The sequence below is a fragment of the Stomoxys calcitrans genome, chromosome 5, assembly GCF_963082655.1.
Source record: "Stomoxys calcitrans chromosome 5, idStoCalc2.1, whole genome shotgun sequence".
Lineage (NCBI taxonomy): Eukaryota > Metazoa > Arthropoda > Insecta > Diptera > Muscidae > Stomoxys > Stomoxys calcitrans.
The window spans coordinates 71674842-71695103 of record NC_081556.1 but is presented as its reverse complement, the minus strand read 5'-3'; the positions used below and the strand labels follow the sequence as shown (position 1 = coordinate 71695103).

The following is a 20262-nucleotide window of genomic DNA, read 5'->3' as shown; positions in this document are numbered from 1 at the left end:
TCCTTGTCTGAAACCTCGTTTGGTATTAAATGGTTCGGAGAGATTCTTTCCTATTCTTACTGAGGAAAGCGTACCAGCAAGTGTCATCCAGCAGAGTCTTTAACTTTTGTGAATATCTGGTCTAGGGTGGATTTACCAGGTTTAAAGCCGCATTGATAGGGTCCAATTATCTCATTGACTTTAGGTTTTAATCTTTCACACAGTACGCTCAAGAGTTTCTTGTATGCGATGGGGAGGAGACTTATTCCTCTGTAGTTGGCACATTCCGTCTTGTCCCCTTTCTTGTGTACGGGACATAGTATGCTGAGGTTCTAATCATCGGGTATGCGTACTTCTAGTCGGATTGCGTAGATAAGCTGATGCATACGCCTTATAAGCGTGTCGCCTCCGGTCTTAAATAGTTCAGCGGGTAACCCGTCGGCTCCTGCTGCCTGCAGAGTCACTGAGCAAATTATTAGTCCGTCAGACGAGTATATTTATGGGAATTATACTTAAATCTGAATGGATTTTTTTCCAATTTTATTAGGCTTTGCCTCTAGCCAAAAAAAGTCTGTGCAAATTTTCAAGATGATCGGATGAAAATTGCGATCTTTTCTTCGATTACAATTTAATATAGACAGAAAGACAGACAGATAGATGGATCGAATCAGAAGGTGATTCTCCGTCATTTGATATACTTATCAATGGGTCTAACTCTGGATGTTACAAATAAATGCAATTTTTATTATTTAGAGCGCACAGCAAGCCGAATACTGGCTTTGGTATATGTCCATAGTGCCATGGGACGGATTAATATCGGCACCTTCTTTTCAATCCAACGTACAAATAAATGCACTAAGTTATAATGCTGTGTACCACAAATGTGTTGTAGAGTACAAAAATGGAAGGATGAACGCTTCATTAACGCACTGAAATGATTAAAATTCACTATAAAAATTGTGAAAAACTTAGTCGTAGTTCGCATCGAAATCTACGTCAAGAAGCAAAATTGTCGCAATCTGGGGCTTGTAAACCGGAAGAGTTATTGCTGGCAAGCCTCTCCATCCTCAGCGTGTGTCTGTTTGGTGCGGTTTATGGTCCCGGGGTTATAGGACTTTATTTCTTCAAAAAGAGTTTGGTGAATGGATTGCGGTATCGAGAGATGATCACATTTGGATGTTATTGATCTAGACAACGTTTACATTCAACAAGACAGGGCAACGTGCCACACTAGCACCGAAACCATTGCTCTTTTACGTGAAATCGTGTTATCTCTGGAAAAGATGATAACAATTGGGCACAGAGATCTTGTGATTTCACACTTTGCGACTTCTTGCTTTGGGGCCTTGTGAAAGATAAGGTGTACGCCAACAGCCCAGCGTTAATTCAAGACCTAAAAGATAGAATTCGTGAGGCTATCGAGAATATAAGGCAGCCACTTTACGATGGGGCTATGGAATATTTCATGGAAAGATATGGTCCTGTAAGCATGATCGTGGTGTTCATTTGCTGATGTTCTTTTTCATTATTAACGGCATACCTTCCTTTATATTATGAAATAAACTTCCGAATATATCTCAAAGAATTCTATTTTTTTAATACCAAAATAACATATTTTATTGGAAAATCCTATACAACGGCGTATACGAGGGCTTTGTAAGATATTGAATGTTGATAGAAGCAACCATCATACACAGATATGAAATCAATTCAAATATTAAAAAAAAAGTCATGAATCCATAAGGGAGCATACATTTTGTCTAATATAGCTTTATTACCAATATTGATGATATTAGAAAAAATCAAACGATGACAAACAAACTTTTTATTTTCTGTTTGTTGAAAAAATGGTGGCAAGGACATTTTAGTTCTGTTACTTGCAATAAATAAATCTCACACAATGAAGTTAATGTAGTTATTTGAGCAAATGGAGCTCGCAACTCGCCACTCATGAACGAATAATTTATAGCTGACTGGCGAGGAAAGGAGCTACGGCGACCTAGATTATCCGAAATGAAATCTGATGTCGGCACCACTACTATAACGTCTGGTCAGAAATGTGTATCCCTAACTGTGGAAACAAGGTCCAGCAGCAGGCTTAGCGTTTTTTTTACAATACGTAAGCTTTCAATTCAATCCAGCGAGAACTCAAACATACCCGAAGATAGAAACAGTTTGCAGTTGAACAAAACAAATGTCATTTTAGACATAAGATAGTTAAATGTTCTCTTATAAGATTCAGAAGCAAAGTCACTTGCAAAAGTTAATAATGAAGTACCGACAGTTTTAGAAGAAAAATAACACCACACAATGGCCCATCTGGGGTGCAGAAATGCCAAGCTAGGATGAATGTATTAGGTCAGCAGAACGAAACTCCAAAAGGGTTTTAAGTTCTCAGGCAAAACTTTTTTGTAAGTGCCTTTTTAATATGGTCTATAAATAAGACGAAGGGCTCCCCATATGGAAAGCAATTTTAGAGTTAAAGTCTGAGGTCTAGATATTTCAAGTCAGGGTGATTGTATAGAAAATTGCAAATTTTGCCCATAAACATTCCACCAAGGAACAGGGACAAACTTCTCACATATCTATGAGTGCAGTCCGATTCAAGTTTAAGTCAAAGATAAGGGGCCTCCTTTTTTAGCCGAGTCTGAATGGCGTGCCGCAGTGCGACACCTCTACATGGCATAGTAACTCACAAATGTTGCCAGCATTAGGAGGGGAAAACCACCGCTGAAAAATTTTTTTGATGGTCTCGCAAGGTCTCACGTTCAGCACCATAGACGGACTTGCTAACCTATGCGCTACGTGGGTGATTGCATTAAGTCAGTAGAATAAAATCCTAAAAAGTTTAAAGATCCCAGGTCAAACATTTTTAGGGCCTTTTTAATATGACCTAAAAAGAAAACAAAGAATTTAGGATTTATTGAACCATGAATTATCCGAAGCATCCCAATATAATGCAGAATATTCGAGATATATCAGAGATGGGTGGACCGATTAATGCAAATTTATGTTTCCATCTTAATGGTAACCTAAAAACACAAATCACTTATTTAAGTTTGGGGTCCATCAAAAACTCACCGACACTTGGCCCCTAATTTTGAACATCAAATTCGTACCATGACATAATTACCAGGTAGTGTACCGTAAACAGCTGAGTACAATTTTTTCTCGCGAAGTGCACTATCTGTCAACGAGTTTTGGTGGTGTGTGTGTATTATAATTAAGAACCAGTCACTTCTTATCATTGTAGATCATGTGTGATCATAAATGATCCAAATTTAGATGTATCTCCCATATAAACCCAGCTCCCGATTTGACTTACTGCACCCATACAGGGCGCAGTTCTTATCTGAGTTTACTGAAGTTTTGCACAATAATTTCTCCTACGAACTTGAACATCCATGTCCAGTGAGGTCTAAATCGGTTCACAAGCTCCGATATAACCTATCTCTTGTTCGTACTTCTTAAGCACCTAAAGCGAGCTATGACCTCAAACATATATACCAAGTATAGTCGGAAACGGTCAATAACCTGATATAGCTTCCATCTGTACCATTCGCCGTTTTATTTCTTCAGCCTCTATAGGGTTAAATTTTCAAAATGTTGCATCATAATATATCCTATAGTGAGACATGTTAGGCCGAGTATGGTTCAGATCGATTCATACTTGGAGATATTGAAGGTCTTTTACTCATAAAATACTATTTTACTGAAGCTTGTTATTGGCTGTTGTATTTATTACCTCCCTACAAATTTTTCTCGATTATGGTGCAGATTGGACTTTATTTGGGTATATAAGAAAATCACCCGTTTTACGGTCATGAACAGTGAATTGTCTTTGACACCTCTACGTCCGTACCAAATTTGGCCCAGATTGTTGCATATTGCGATGTAGCTGCTGTGGTTTCATAAATGGTGCACTTTTCACCGGATTTTTACGAAATGTTCTTAATATACACTTAACGAAATGTGTTTTTCAAAATAGCAAAAATGTTCGTTTAAGCCACCGTTTTTGTCTGCCAAAATGGGACATTGCTGTTATTTCAGCAAACATATGGCTGCTGTTTTAGCAAATGTTCCCGTCTTCTATTTCAACTTACGAAATCTGCTGTTTTAAATACAAAAACTTCAAAAATAATGAAAACAAATTACTGATGAACTAACAAAAAAGTGTTTAATTTTTATTTTATCCTAGCAATTATTTATGTTTGCTTATTATGGCCGGTTATGGGTGTTTTTGATTGATTTAGGCATTTTCTCAAAGGATGTCGAATTGCTGACCCTGAGAAATTATGACGGAAAATAAGATTTTAAGTTGTGGAATATTGATGATCAACAAATTCCTCGCACATATGAGGTCGCAGCCATATGAGTAATGTATTGATTGCAACATCATTTAACCCTTGCTTTTTATCCACTGCTGATAGAAAGCACAATAAGAACAGCATCACATCAATTGTGTGTACAAAGCAACACCACGGTTTTGCCCGTTGGACATTGTTGATAATTATGAAACCCATTTCTATACCCACCACCGAAGGGTATATTCATTTTGTCATTCCGTTTGCAACACATCGAAATATCCATTTCCGGCCCTATAAAGTATATATATATATTTGATCAGCGTAAAAATATAAGACGATCTAGCCATGTCCGTCCGTCTGTCTGTTGAAATCACGCTACAGTCTTTAACAAGTAAAGGCGTGCTAAGTTCGGCCGGGCCGAATCTTATATACCCTCCACCATGAATCGGATTTGTCGAGCTCTTGCCACGGTATCTCTTTTTAGGCAAACAAAGGATAGAATAAAATAATTGCTATGTTATTGGAACAATATTAAATTATGGTTCATTTCGGACCATAATTGAACTGAATATTGGAGACCATAGTAGAAGTCATTGTGCAAAATTTCAGCCAAATCTAGTAAGAATTGCGCACTTTAGGGGCTGAAGAAGTAAAACTGGGAGATCGGTTTATAGGGGTGCTGCATAAGGCAATAAACAGATGAATGCCATTTTCGATACGTCATAAGAGAAGCCGTTGCACAAAATTTTAGTTCAATCGGATAATAATTGCGCCCTCTAGTGGCTCAAGAAGTCAAGACCCCAGATCGGTTTATATGGCAGCTATATCAGGTTATGGACCGATTTGTACTATTCTTAGCACAGCTGTTGAAAGTCATATCAAAACACCTCATGCAAAATTTCAGCCAAATTTGGAAAATAATTGCATCCTCTAGAGGCCCAAGAAGTCAAGACCCCAGATCGGTTTATATGGCAGCTATATCAGGTTGTGAATCGATTGCACCATATTCAGCACAGTTGTTGGAAGTCATAATAAAACACCTCATGAAATATTTCAGCCAAATCGTTTAGGAAATGCGCACTCTAGCGACTCAAGAAGTCAAGATCCCTAATCGGTTTATATGGCAGCTATATCAAAACGTGGAGCGATATAGCCCATTTACAATCCCAACCGACCTACACTAATAAGAAGTATTTGTGCAAAATTTCAAGCGGCTAGCTTTACTCCTTCGAAAATTAGCATGCTTTCGACAGACAGACGGACGGACTTAAAACGTCATGATGATCAAGAATATATTGGGTTGCCTAAAAAGTAATTGCGGATTTTTTAAAAGAAAGTAAATGCATTTTTAATAAAACTTAGAGTGAACTTTAATCAAATATATAATTGCCATTTTGTTCGATAACCTTTTGCCATCTTCCTGGCAAATTTAGTATTCCACGCTCATAGAACTTCTGGCCTTTATCTGCAAAAAACTGAACCAAGTGCGATTTTATAGCCTCATCATTGCCGAAAGTTTTACCATTTAAGGAGTTCTGCAAAGATCGAAATAAATGGTAGTCTGATGGTGTAAGGTCAGGGCTATATGGTGGATGCATCAAAAGTTCCCAGCCAAGCTCACTCAGTTTTTGGCGAGTGACCAAAGATGTGTGCGGTCTGGCGTTTTCCTGGTGGAATATGGTCGCTTCTCCTTGATGGCTTTATTCAATTTGTCCAATTGTTGACAGTAAACATCCGAATTAATCGTTTGGTTCCTTGGAAGCAGCTCAAAATATACCACACCCTTCCAATCCCACCAAACAGACAGCATAACCTTCTTTTGGTGGATATCAGCTTTTGAAGTGGTTTGAGCTGGTTCACCATGCTTGGACCATGATCGTTTTCGACTTACGTTGTTGTAAACAATCCATTTTTCATCTCCAGTTATGATTCGTTTTAAAAACGGATCGAATTCATTGCGTTTAAGGTGCATATCACAAGCGTTGATTCGGTTTGTTAAATGAATTTCTTTCAATACATGTGGTACCCATATTAAAATTGACGCCAAACAAATAAATGTAAACAAAATTTCGCGCACTTTTTTTCTAAAGCAAGCTAAAAGTAACAGCTGATAACTGATAGAAGAAAGAATGCAATTACAGAGTCACAAGCCGTTGAAAAAATTTGTCACCGCCGACTATATTATTACTATATTACCGACAATTACTTTTTAGGCAACCCAATATATGCTTTATGGGGTCTAAGACGAATATTTCGAGGAGTTACAAACAGAATGACGAAATTAGTATACCCCTATCCTATGGTGGGGGGTAGAAAAATAGAGATATTGAGCTGACATTTTGCACAGATTCTTTTTTTGTCCATAAGCAGGTTAAGTTCGAAGATGGGCTATATCGGACTATATCTTAATAAAGCTGCCATATATTTAAATAGATCGACCCGCCGATTGAAGGTCTTAGGCCCATAAAAGCCAAATTTATTATCCGATTTTGCTGAAATTTGGAACAGTGAATTATGTTAGGCGCTTCAACATCTTTCTTCAATTTCGCCCAGATCGGTCCAGCTTTGGATAAAGCTGCCATATAGACCTATCTCTCGATTTAACTCGATCGAACTTATTTTTCATATAGTCGGCGTTGACAAATTTTTTCAACGGCTTGTGACTCTGTAATTGCATTTTTTCTTCTGTCAGTTATCAGCTGTTACTTTTAGCTTGCTTTAGAAACAAAGTGTAAAAAAAGTATATTTGATTAAAGTTCATTCTTAGTTTTATTAAAAATGCATTTAGTTTCTTTTAAAAAATCCGCAATTACTTTTTGGGCAACCATGGATCGACCCGGCGATTTGGGGTCTTAGGCCCATAAAAGCCAAATTTATTATCCGATTTTGGTGAAATTTGGAACAGTGAATTGTATTAGGCCCTTCAACATCTTTCTTTAATTTGGCCCAGATCGATCGAACATAGCACGCTCTTACTTGTTTTTATACCCTCCACCATAAGATGGGGGGTATACTAATTTCGTCATTCTGTTTGTAACTACTCGAAATATTCGTCTGAGACCCCATAAAGTATATATATTCTTGATCGTCGTGACATTTTATGTCGATCTAGCCATGTCCGTCCGTCTGTCCGCCCGTCCGTCTGTCTGTCGAAAGCACGCTAACTTCCGAAGGAGTAAAGCTAGCCGCTTGAAATTTTGCACAAATACTTCTTGTTAATGTAGGTCGGTTGGTATTGTAAATGGGCCATATCGGTCCATGTTTTGATATAGCTGCCATATAAACCGATCTAGGGTCTTGAATTCTTGAGCCTCTAGAGTGCGCAATTCTTATCCGATTGGAATGAAATTTTGCACGACGTGTTTTGTTATGATATCCAACAACTGTGCCAAGTATGGTTCAAATCGGTCCATAACCTGATATAGCTGCCATATAAACCGATCTTGGGTCTTGACTTCTTGAGCCTCTAGAGGGCACAATTCTTATCCGATTTTAATGAATTTTTGCACGAAGTATTTCGTTATGATATCCAATAACTGTGCCAAGTATGGTTGAAATCGGTCCATAACCTGATATAGCTGTCATATAAACAGATCTGGGGATTTGACTTCTTGAGCTTTTAGAGGGCGCAATTCCTATCCGATTTGGCTGAAATTTGGCATGACGTATTTTATTTTTACTTTCAACAACTGTGTCAAATAAGGTTCAAATCGGTTCATAACCTGATATAGCTGCCATATAAAACGATCTGGGATCTTGACTTCTTGACCCCTAGAGGTCGCAATTATTATCCGATATGCCTGAAATTTTGTACGACGGATCCTCTCATGCCCATCAACAAACGTGTTTATTATGGTCTAAATCGGTCTATAGCCCGATACAGATCCCATATAAATCGTTCTCTCTATTTTACTTCGTGAGCCCCAATGGGCGCAATTCTTTTACGAATTGGCTGAAATTTTACACAGGTCTCCAACATATAAATTAATTGTGGTCCGAACCGGACCATATCTTGATATCGTTTTAATAGCAGAGCAACTCTTCTCTTATATCCTTTTTTGCCTAAGAAGAGATGCCGGGAAAAGAACTCGAAAAATGCGATCCATGGTGGAGGGTATATAAGATTCGGCCCGGCCGAACTTAGCACGCTTTTACTTGTTTTTTTTAGATTTAGGTCAAATGATTTATGTAGTGTGTGGTATGTAGGTCTATAGGCACTAACTCATTATAATTAAGATCTTTCTCATTGTTTTATCAAATCGGTCAAATCGTTTAATCACAAAAGAGTTTTTCCCTTAAAATCTTAAAACATCATTGACATAACCTTCCCTTCCGTCTATGTTTTCTTTGTCAGTAAAATTCACCCAGTAAAATTCATTTGCTTTGACTGACTCTTTATCACTACTACAAAATAAAGGATTCAATAAAGATAGGCTTAAGTTTTTGTATATTTCATTTTGTGATGTCCGAAGGTTGCTCCGTTAACTACAAACTCGATTTGACCGAAAGCGGGCCTACTACAAATTTATGTAAACTCTCAAACTTTTCCCAATCAATTTCAGCGTTATAGTTCAGACGTCTGCTGCTTGGTCATGAAGTTTTCAGATTGTCATTCTAAATTGTGTTTTAAGTTATTATAGATACTACTGTTGACCAAACTACAAGTAAAATTTTCGCCTTTATAGTTTTTAATTAACATCCATTGAGAACACCCACTCCCACACGTCACACACAGAAGACGCAAATTAAATTATAAGTATTCGACAGGCTCCTATCTTTATTTATTTATGACTTTGGCGTAATCACACAAACACTTTTTTTGCGTATAGATTTAACTACTATATATACCACTCGTAATAATTTCCTTTGATGTTTATGTTTACTTGGTTTGAATTTGTATCACAAATGACTAATTTCAGGTTAATCTCACTGCCGGAGCGGATGAACCACCCTCCAAAGTTAGTCAACGTAAAATTTGTTAACCTTTCGTCATTTTTCTGGCTATTCTTGTCGCTTTATCGTAGATTTACTTAGTCATAGCACAATCTTATTGCACTGCGAATTGAAAAACAAAGAGAATTCTAAATTTATAAATCACCCAATTGGTTAACGACTCTTAGATCCATTACTTTCTATACTCTGTGCCCTGCGTTAAAATCTGGTCTCTTCACCATCATGCTACATCGTAGATACATATCTTCTTCTTCCATCTATAATCAATGTTATTTTACTTTATTTCCAATTTTCATGGTTACCTTAGATTAAAACTTGTAAATAATCTGATTTTTTGTTTAAATAAAGAAAGTATGTTATCAAAATGCACAACAAATCACAGACAAAACTATAAGGGTTTTTTTTTGTTTTACATGTAACAATCTTCATTTAAATTTCTGGGATGTGTTTTTAAATGTTTCTTGAATAACATTGGAAAAATCACCTTTACATCGTCCCATAAACATGAATACAGATCTGGTGGCTTTGCAATTTCTCCTTGTTTCGGTTTTAAAATTTTAATTATACTCCAATGATTGTTGTTCTACTCAAGTCATAATAATCCGCCTAACATAGAGTTGACAAAGCTGAAACTTAACACACTCACTGATATGTCTGCGCTAAAGTCAGTTTGGGCTTCGCAGTTTAAGTAAAAAACGGTATTTGAAATAAGTAACCTAGAGACTTCAGGAACAATCCACTATGCCGGATAGAAATTTATAACGGAAAGCTTCCATTCGATCGAGTCCGACCACTTTCATACCTGAATTGATCGTCAATTATTATTGGGTATTGAAAGAGTCTGTAGTGATCGCAAGAAAAAAAAGGATTAATCTATGTTTATTCTAATAGAAATGCGTCGCACATGCGTTGTTGGATATATTGACAGCATACATCCTTGACGCAACTCCTTTTTCCAACCTTCAAACTTCCCAGATAACCGGTAACTAAGACATTGAAAATTATTTACAAGTTGTAAATTTAAAAATTAAATTAAATTTATTAAAATTCAGGGTATTTCATTTGTAATTCAGAATGTGCCATTTGAAATTCAGAATATTTCTATTAAAATTCAGAGTATAAAGCACATACATATCAGAAAGTTCATGTGAGAGTAAACAGACATAGTAACCATAGCAAAGGTTCCGATTGGACGAAGCTGGCCGAATCTCTGAATATTCCGTGGAAAACTTCTTCCTCGTGTGTCACCTAGCAGTTTGGAGTAAACAACAAATATCAGAATTCATCGAAAATCTTAATACCAACAACAAGAGAACTAAATGTCCATCTTATTGGAGTAACATGGATGTGTGTTGTCATTAAAGTAAGGACTTCAGAGGAAATGATGCTAAGAAGTGAAGTCGATTTTCTAAAAGTGGGTGGACATGGGAAACCAGTTTTTAGAACTTGTGTTAGTTGTTGACCCATGCTTCGGAGCCATACAACAGCACGGTTAGTATTAGTGTCTGGTATTGTGTGATTTTCGTCTGTTGCGAGTTGGCTTTGCTTCTAAACTGCTTGCTAAATTCAAACTAGCATCTGTTAGCCTCCGTTCAATTTCAAATCTGGTGTTTCGTTTACGACAATATCATGTTAGATGCTGATTATCTCAAAGTTATGGTTTCCAAATTTCTCCATTTTCTTTATCTGTTTGGGTGAAAAGGACTTTGCGGAAGTTGTTACCATCCACTTTGTCTCATCATCAAACCCACTTTCGTTGATTCTCTTTTAATACTTTCAAAGGCTGCAATTGATTCTTCCAGTGACCGACCCATAGTATGGATATTGTCGGCATAGGCGGGGAGCATGTGATTCCTTGTGAGTAGTGTGCCATTCCTATTCACATATGCATCTCGCATAATCTTCTCCAGCAGGATGTTAAAGAGATCACACGATAGGCTCTCTGCCTGTCTGAGACCTAGTTTGGTGTGGGTCAGCCGAGGCGAGCATGCCATTGTCACATGTTGTGTATGCAGCTTTTCAACGTCCAGCTTCTGTGAGGTGTCAGATCATACGTTTCTCACCACATTAAGACGGGTGCAAATTTTCGCTACAACAAGTTAATTATCCGAATCGATGTTCGTCCCTCTAACACTATGGTTGAATACCTTCGATCTATCACAATCATATTGGTTGTTCGTGTTTTGATTGGTTGACAGCCATGAATCCCTTGTGAATCCTTGTGTCATGTTCTTTTCCGCTGCGGAGCCTATTAGCCTCAATCCATTATCGGCAGTTACTTGGTGTAGGCTAAATTTTCCGAGCGTTGCGAATAAGATACTTTCCTTCCCTCTTTGCGCATAAAATGTAACACAACGATTTTAATATCATAGAAAATATATCCTCATCTTCCGTCGGGAAATGGCGCAAATAGGGCTGATGTTGAAGAATTTGGCTTTTATGCGGACTGTGGCTAAGCTCTCATCCACCGGGGAAAAGCTTGTCTTTACAAGTGTTTCAGTCCATGACTAATCCCCAGCCAAGTTTATGTCTTGTTTCATGCCAGACATTACCGCACCTTTCTCGAGCGGTAATGTCTGACTTGTACTTTTCCAATGCATTCGTCATTGCATATACTGCGCCCTCTCTATTACGAGTTCGGACATTCCAGGTGTAGATACGCAAGCCATGGTCCTTGAAAAGTTTGAGGGGGTCGTTTTCAATCCTATCGTTTTTTCAAAGTAATTCCTTTAAGTTTTCTGGGTGATGGGATACTAACCCGACGCCCCAACCTAGTGACACATTTGAGCTCACTACCTACAGCGGATGTTAACGATGGCTGCCAAAGTGTCACCTCCGGGATGTTTGTGTCGACATTTGAGATGAAGGAAGACTAAAATAAGCCTGGATTTTGCCTAGTTAAAACCAATCGGAATCGGTGCTTGGTTTCGAACATCCCTATATCTTATTACTTATAGCAAACTTTTATTCTTTGTATTTTTTTTTAATTTATTGTTCTTTTTTCTCTAAATATCCCCTTAAAACATTTTTGATTTCATGTAAAAATTCCAAAGGGAAAGAAGGTTGGCCAAAATTTTGAGGTACTTCCTTATTAAAAGGATTTTAGCACTGAATAGAAGATGTTATCTTTAAATTTAATTTCCAATATATTAGCGAACACGACCAATTATTATTTTTTGAAAATTCTTTTTTCTAAACTTAGCATCTTAACCTAAAAAAACCAAACATTTAAAGACGCTCCTATTAACTAAGGAACACTGTTTTATTGACCCAAAGTCAATTTTCTTACTTTCAAGTCATGTTATTAAAGGCAAAAATCTAAAATTAAGGTCAACATTTTAGATTTTTTGCCTTTATAACATGATCATTCAATAATTTATTAACCTACCATTAAAAATAAAATAAAAAAAACATTATAATCAAGGAAAATATCTTTCTCAAAAGATAATAATTTTTTTTAAAGATTGAAATTTGATCATCTTTAAGTTAAGTTTGCTTGTCTTTTTATCGAATCTTTAAAATTAGGAAATAATTTTTCAATGTTTCTATGACCTCTATATATTCAGAAAAAAACTTAGATCACATGACGAATTTTAAATGCAATATCTGTTTTTCAAGTAGAATTTCTGAATCATAAATGGAATATCTGACACAAAAATTAAATTTCTGAGCTCATGCTGGTATTATCTGAATAACACTTGAAAATGATGTTGAAATCAAAAAAAAACTGTTATTCAATATACTACGTACAGTTATGACTGTAATTATACGACTGAATCCTTACTGCCCTACAACTTGATTTAATATTTTGCACACCTAAAAGAGAGTATATTCGGCTAAGAACTCGTAGATATAGCCTCAAATATTAAACATATTTACGTGTATATCGGTGTCTACATTTTGGCTGACCGAAGTTAACGTTTAGTACGTGCTTTATAGTGACACCGTTTCAATCTTATTGCTGTAAGCATAATACAAAGGTTACTCTTCTCTCCTTCCTGTACTCAACTTCAGCAAAAATTAACTTTGTATCCAAGTCTTTTGCATCTTCAGAACTATGCAAAAACAGCAATGACACACAAACTTGGAGAAAGTTCACGCTCTTCCAGATAAAGTACATTTGCAAGCAACTACATTCCTTGAAGCCAAAAATAATCCTAGCATAAACTTTTTCAATGGTGGTAAAGGAAACCAAATAATAATTGTATGCATCAAAAATTTCTTTACTCCGAACTCATACTAGAGGTCTGACCAAGCCATTTTGTCGAACGTGTTTTGGATGAATGTGTTAACGTCTTGCGACGCTTTTTACTTTGGTTCAATTTGCCAAAAAAAATTATCAATCTATTGTAGAAAAGCAATTTTCGACAACTCATAAGAATTTTTCTCCCAAGAAGTCATGGTTCAAAATCGAGATTTCAGTATATAGCCAACAAATGATATATTTCGTTTCATCTTAATCATACTTCGTTTCTGCCGCTAAAAACCGATAGCTTAATCTTGATTTTAGAGACAGAGATTCATGAAGAAAACTTCTTGGAATTTGTAGTAGATACCCACCCTATTAAGCATCATGTAAGCTTACACATTATCTGAACTCCTATTTAAATTTGAATTCTTATTTCCAAAGTAAGACGAATTCATTGGGAAACTATTGGCACGTAATGACACATTTTTGAGTTGTAAGAACCCATTTAATGTTTTCTAAGCAAATATTAATTATATCAGCATCTCTACACGCGGCAATAAGAAGTAGATTTTGAAATTAAGGCTTCATTCACACATTTATACTACAATATCAGTGCAAAGCATGTTATTACTTTTAAATACAACAACAACAATAAAATAAAATGGTTAAAAATATTAAAACATTAAGGATATAATCAAACAATTACAAATAAAACAATATTTAAAAATCAAAACATTTTTAAGATGTGTGTTCTCTTCATCAGCATTTTACTGAGTGTTTATGGTTTTTTAGGACATTGGTTCATTCCTTTGTATTTTGTATGGACCGTTTGTAAATAATATTTGCTTAAGTGTATTTTGTGGTATAAATTTTAGCTTTACATTGACTAAGATATGCTAAAATAGCCTTTAGAAACATTGATAATAATTCATGGCTTTGTATGTTTCATTTTGCATTTAACATCATAAACTCGCGTTGCGAATAATGACAACAGGTATCATTGACGGATTCTGATCCCTCTCAGTTTCGTGATTTTTTCCACAACACCGAGTATGAAGTGAAACAGCATCAGCCTTTGCGACTCAAGAAGAAGGTCTACGAGTTCTACACAGCGCCAATAACAAAGTTTTGGGCAGATTCCGTAAGTATTAACTATAGTTGTTTGAGAAACTATTTTGCTATAAGACCGTCACGATTATATAATTTATTTGATAATTCGGCACACAAAGAATCCCAATTGTGCTCAAAGTCATTGAAAATATTTGAGCCATTGGATAGAGATATCTTACCGAGTAAGTGCTTTGCATTTGGCTGGTACATTATATGGTTATAATGGTTATAATAAATATTACGATTACTGCTGTAACAGTTGCAAGATGATCTATGAACAGTCAGCAGAATTGTCTAATGGCGGGGTTGTCAGTCGAATTATTACAGACTGCCGATAAGTCGTATGCAATAGTTTGATGCGTTATTTGTCTATAAGAGCGAATATAAATGATTGCAACCCAGGCATCCTGTTTAAAAGATAGGAGACAAAACAGTATTCGCCAATTACACAACGAACTGTGTGAGAGATTCAAATCTAAAGTCATCTTGGCAATTGGACCTTATCAATACGGTGTTAGACCTGTATAGCAGGCAAGTACTACGCATAATCCTGGAAAAGACCAAAGGGAAACTAACATACATATAATACACATCGCATATGCGGACGGACATGGCTAGATCGAACTAGATCGTTAAGACGATCAAGAATATACAGTGACACTCCTAAGTATTCGTTTTTCCATTTTCTTCAAATATATTAGATTTGTTGTAAACCTATGAACATTTTTGTTAAAATATTTATATCGAGATGCATAAAGATATATCCTAAAAATAACTATTGTAGTTCTATGCGCGGTATCTCTTTTAGGCAAACATAGAATATTGAATAAGAACTGTTATGCTACTGGAGCTTTATCAAGTTATAGTCCGATTCGGACCATAAATTAATGCTGAACATTGCAGAAGTCATTGTGTAATATTTCAGTCCATTCGGATAAGAATTGCGCCTTGTATGGTCTCAAGAAGCAAAATAGGGAGATCGGTTTATATGGGAGCTGTATCAAGCTATTGATCGATTCAGACCATATTAGACACGAATGTTGAAGGTCATGAGAGAAATTGTATAAAATTTTGCCCAAATCGGATGAGAATTGGGCCCTCTAGAGCTCAAGAAATCAATATCACAGATCGGTTTATATGGCAGCTACACTAGGTTATTTACCAATTTGGGCCATAATAAAAGCAGTTGTTGGGAATCATAACAAAACACCTCATACAAAATTTTAATTTCCAAATAGGATGAGAATTGCGCCCTCCAAGATCGGTTTATATGGCAGCTATATCAAGTTATGATCCGATTTAGCACAGTTATTGGAAGTAATACCAGAACACCGCGTGCAACATTTCAGTCAAATCGGACGAAAATTGCGCCCACTAGAGGCTCAAGAATTTAATATCTAAGATCGGTTTATTTGGCAGCTATATCAAAACGTGGACCGATATAGCCCATTTACAAACCCAACCGACCTACACTAATAAAAAGTATGTGTGCAAAATTTGAAGCGCCTAGCTTTACTCCTTCGAAAGTTAGCGTGCTTTCGACAGACAGACGGACGGACGGACACGGCTAGATCGACTTAGAATGTCATGACGATCAAGAATATATATACTTTATGGGGTCTTAGGCGCATATTTCGAGGTGTTACAAACAGAATGACGAAATTAGTATACCCTATCCTACGGTGAAGGGTATAACAACATGTCATCGATTCCCATACGATCTATGTCAGGCTCAGAGTCAAAATACGAAACCTCCGGTATCCAAACACAATCATCATCATTAGAAAAATCTTTATCACTCTCTGTCAAGACTTCCAATAATTCCTTTTCACTTAACGATCGCTTTGACATTGTAGGTTTTTGCCTTTTATTTGATTATATTTTTATACCCACCACCGAAGTATTGCGGTATATTCATTTTATCATTCCGTTTGCAACAGATCGAAATATCCATTTACGACACTATAAAATATATATATTCTTGATCAACGTAAAAATCTAAGACGATCTAGCCATGTCCGTCCGTTTGTTGAAATCACGCTACAGTCTTCAAAAATATAAATATTGAGCTGAAACTTTGCACAGATTCTGACGATTTAGGGTCTTAGGCCCATAAAAGCCACATTTATTATCCGATTTTGCTGAAACTTGGAATAGTGTGTTAAATTGAGCCTTTCGACATTCTTGTTCAATTTGGCCCACATCGGACGAGATTTGGATATAGCTGCCATATAGACCGATCTCTCGATTTAAGGTTTTGGGGCCATAAAAGGCGCATTTGTTGTCCGATTTCGCCGATATTTGGGAAAGTGGGTTGTGTTAGGCTCTTCGACATTTTTCTGCAACTTGGCCCAAGTCGGCCCAGATTTGGATATAGACCGATGTCACGATTTAAAGTCTTGGCCCCCTAAAAGGCGCATTTACAATCCGATTTCGCTGAAATTTTACACAGTGACTTATGTTAGGCTTTTCGACATCCGTGTCGCATATGGTTCAAATCGATTTATTTTTAGATATAACTACTAAAAGACCAATATTTTGATATAAACAATTCAACAATGACTTGTACTTATTAGTATTTAGCCCATATCGGATCATATTTCGATATAGCTGCTATGGGGCATAAGGTATGCATTTTTCACTGGATTTTGATGAAAGGGCGTATACATATATACCGGAGGTGGTGGATATCTAAAGTTCGGCCCGGCCAAACTTAACGACTTTTTCTTGTTATTTTAACTAAAAAGAAAAGTAAAATGAAATCAAACTAAAATAAAAACGAGAAAAAAGCATCGCACTTTTTGTAGGACGCAAAAAGCCTATATAAAATAACAAGCAACGGTCACAATGGACTAGGGATATCTCGGATATCGCCCCCTAAACTGGAAATATTTACCGACCATGGCAATATTGGGCTCAAATGAAAGGCGTTTGAGAGTAGAGCATGAAGATTTAACTGATTGGGCGTCTTGCCCCCAAAATATCCCCAAACAGCACATATTTACCGCCCATAGGCATATGGGATTCGAATAAGAGATATTGGGGTCTGAAGTACTAATCTGATATTATTTTTCGGGACCAAGTATCTAGGGCCACTCCATCTGCCTAAAAACAACATACAAGAAAAAATTCACTAATCATGAAAATATGGAGCCCAATCTGAGAGCCAATGTCTCTGACGACGTCCCACATAAAAAATCCCGCAAGTAGAACAATACACCAATCATTGAAAAAGGGGATTCAAACTTACCCCCAAAATCGCTCCAGCGGCTTAAAGGAAAGTAGTATATCTAACGTCCAAAATTAAAGGACAAAAAATCCTCCCCCAGAGCTGTTCAACCAATACGTATCCAATGGGATTCAAAAAGAGGCATTTGGAAGTTAAATGCTGTTCAAGAGAAATACGTATAGGCCTTTGCCGCATATTTCTCTAAAACCTCTTAAAAGCAGAATACAAATATTCAGAGGATTTTTTCCTTATAGTATAAAAGAAGGAGCGTCGGAGCGGGCCCGGTTCGGCTAGTTATACCCTCCACCATAGGATTGGGGTATACTAATTTCATCATTCTATTTGTAACTCCTCGAATTATTCGTCGAAGACCCCATAAACTGTATATATTCTTGATCGTCATGACATTTTAAGTCGAACTAGCCATGTCCGTCCGTCTGTCTATCGAAAGCACGCTAACTTTCGAAGGAGTAAAGCTAGCCGCTTGAAATTTTGCACAAATACTTCTTATTAGTGTAGGTCGGTTGGGATTGTAAATAGGCATTATCGGTCCACGTTTTTGTATAGCCGCCATATAAACCGATCTGGGGTCTTGAGTTCTTGGGCCACTAGGGGACGCAATTATTATCCGATTTGGCTGAAATTTTGCATGAGGTGTTTTGTTATGACTTTCAACAACTGTGCTAGGAATAGTTAAAATCGGTCCATAACCTGATATTGCTGCCATCCTCCTATTTTACTTCTTCACCCCCTAAAGTGCGCAATTCTTACTAGATTTGGCTGAAATTTTACACAATGACTTTTACTATGATCTCCAATATTCAGCTCAAATATGGTCCGAAACAAAGCATAACTTGATATTGTTCCAATAACATAGCAATTCTTTTCTTTTATCCTTTGTTTGCCTAAAAAGAGATACCGTGGCAAGAGCTCGACAAACGCGATCCATGGTGGATGGTATATAAGATTCGGCCCAGCCGAATATAGCGCGCTTTTACTTGTTTTTTATATTACTTGAAATTTACATTTCTGTCTAATATTTGAGGCCATTTTGACCTGTCATGCCCACCTATGACGCTGGAGGATTGCAAACGGGCCAAATCAGTTAAGATTGGTATATTGCTCCCATATAAACTCATCTCCCGATTTGATTAATTGAGCCCATGGAAACCGCAATTATTATATGATTTGGCTGAAATTGGCTGTGGCAAGTATTGTTCACATCTGGTGAAAATTTTACCACCTATGTAACTTTAGCAGCTATATCGGAATATGGTCATTTAACAAAAAAATGTTTGGCCTCCTGGGAAGGTTTTCGTCAAAACGCTTGGCACTCAATGTGTTAAAATGGAATTCAGACATCAGTATAAGCCACGGGATCTTCATATAGTAAGTTAGATATGTTCCACTGGAGAAATAGAAGTCATAAAGATCAAGCACCTATGATTTCGCGATTTGAGTTGCAAATAGTTGTTACCAACGATTTTTACATGGAAAACCAGTTAGAAAAAGGCAAAAGTCGGGCGGTGCCGATTTTTTAATATCCTACACCTACCCTATAAAATTAAAAGGGGGCTACATCTAATTGTGAACCAATTTTGATGGACCTCGGCGGACGTATCCAGATAGATTATTAAAATTCTTGTATCAAATTTCGAGCAAACCAAATACGTTCAAAATTTAATATCTACGGTTGACAAATGACAACAAATTACCCAAAATCTAAGGAACATATACATGGGAGCTATATCTAAATCTGAACCGATTTCGACCAAACTTTATGGAGATTGTGGAAGTCGTCAAGGAAACCGTTGCACAATTGGGAAATTTTGGGAAGATTGGTCAATAAATGCGCTTGCAGTGGGTCTAGGTGTGAAAATCGGGCGATATATATATATATATGAGACCTATATCTCTATCTGAACCGATTTCTATGAAATTCACCAGTAATATTGAGAGTCATAAAAATCCTTCCTGCCAAATTTCCAGAGAATCGGTTAACAAATGACCATTTTATTGCTGTATTACCCCAAATCGGACGATGGGAGCTATATCCCAATCTGAACCGATTTTTTCCAATTTCAATAGGCTTCGTCTCTAGGCCGAAAAAGATGCCCATACCAAGTTTGAAGACCATCGGATGAAAATTGCGACCTGTACTTTGTACACAAATTAACATGGACAGACGGACATAGCTAATTCAGATCAGAAAGTGATTCGGAGTCGATCGATATACTTATCAATGGGTCTATCTCTCTTCCTTTCGAGTGTTACAGACAAATGCAAATGCAGTTATATTACCCTGTACCACAGTAGTGGTGTAGGGTATAATGAGTGACGTATGGCGTATGACATGAATGGGTATAATTGTCACAAACGCACCCATACAATAAATTTAATAAATTAATTATTATTGACAATCTTTTACTGGATATTGTCCGGCCAAGAACATTTTGTTTAAAGCGTATTAATCAAAGAATAGCAAAGCACAAAAC

The 20262-nt window shown here is 36.8% G+C and overlaps 1 protein-coding gene across 16 annotated transcripts in view; it reads left to right on the top strand.

Annotated features, from left to right (window-relative positions):
* LOC106088760 (transient receptor potential cation channel trpm) overlaps positions 1–20262 on the top strand; it is a 572136-nt gene that overhangs the window by 506592 nt on the left and 45282 nt on the right. For 6 of the 16 annotated variants that reach the window (XM_059369571.1, XM_059369569.1, XM_059369565.1 and 3 more), the window contains 2 exons: positions 9206–9244; positions 14423–14569. In XM_059369571.1, coding sequence (XP_059225554.1) covers positions 9206–9244; positions 14423–14569 — 186 coding nt within the window. The remainder of the gene's footprint in view (positions 1–9205; positions 9245–14422; positions 14570–20262) is intronic. The other 10 variants (XM_059369573.1, XM_059369564.1, XM_059369563.1 and 7 more) reach the window with 3 other exon arrangements.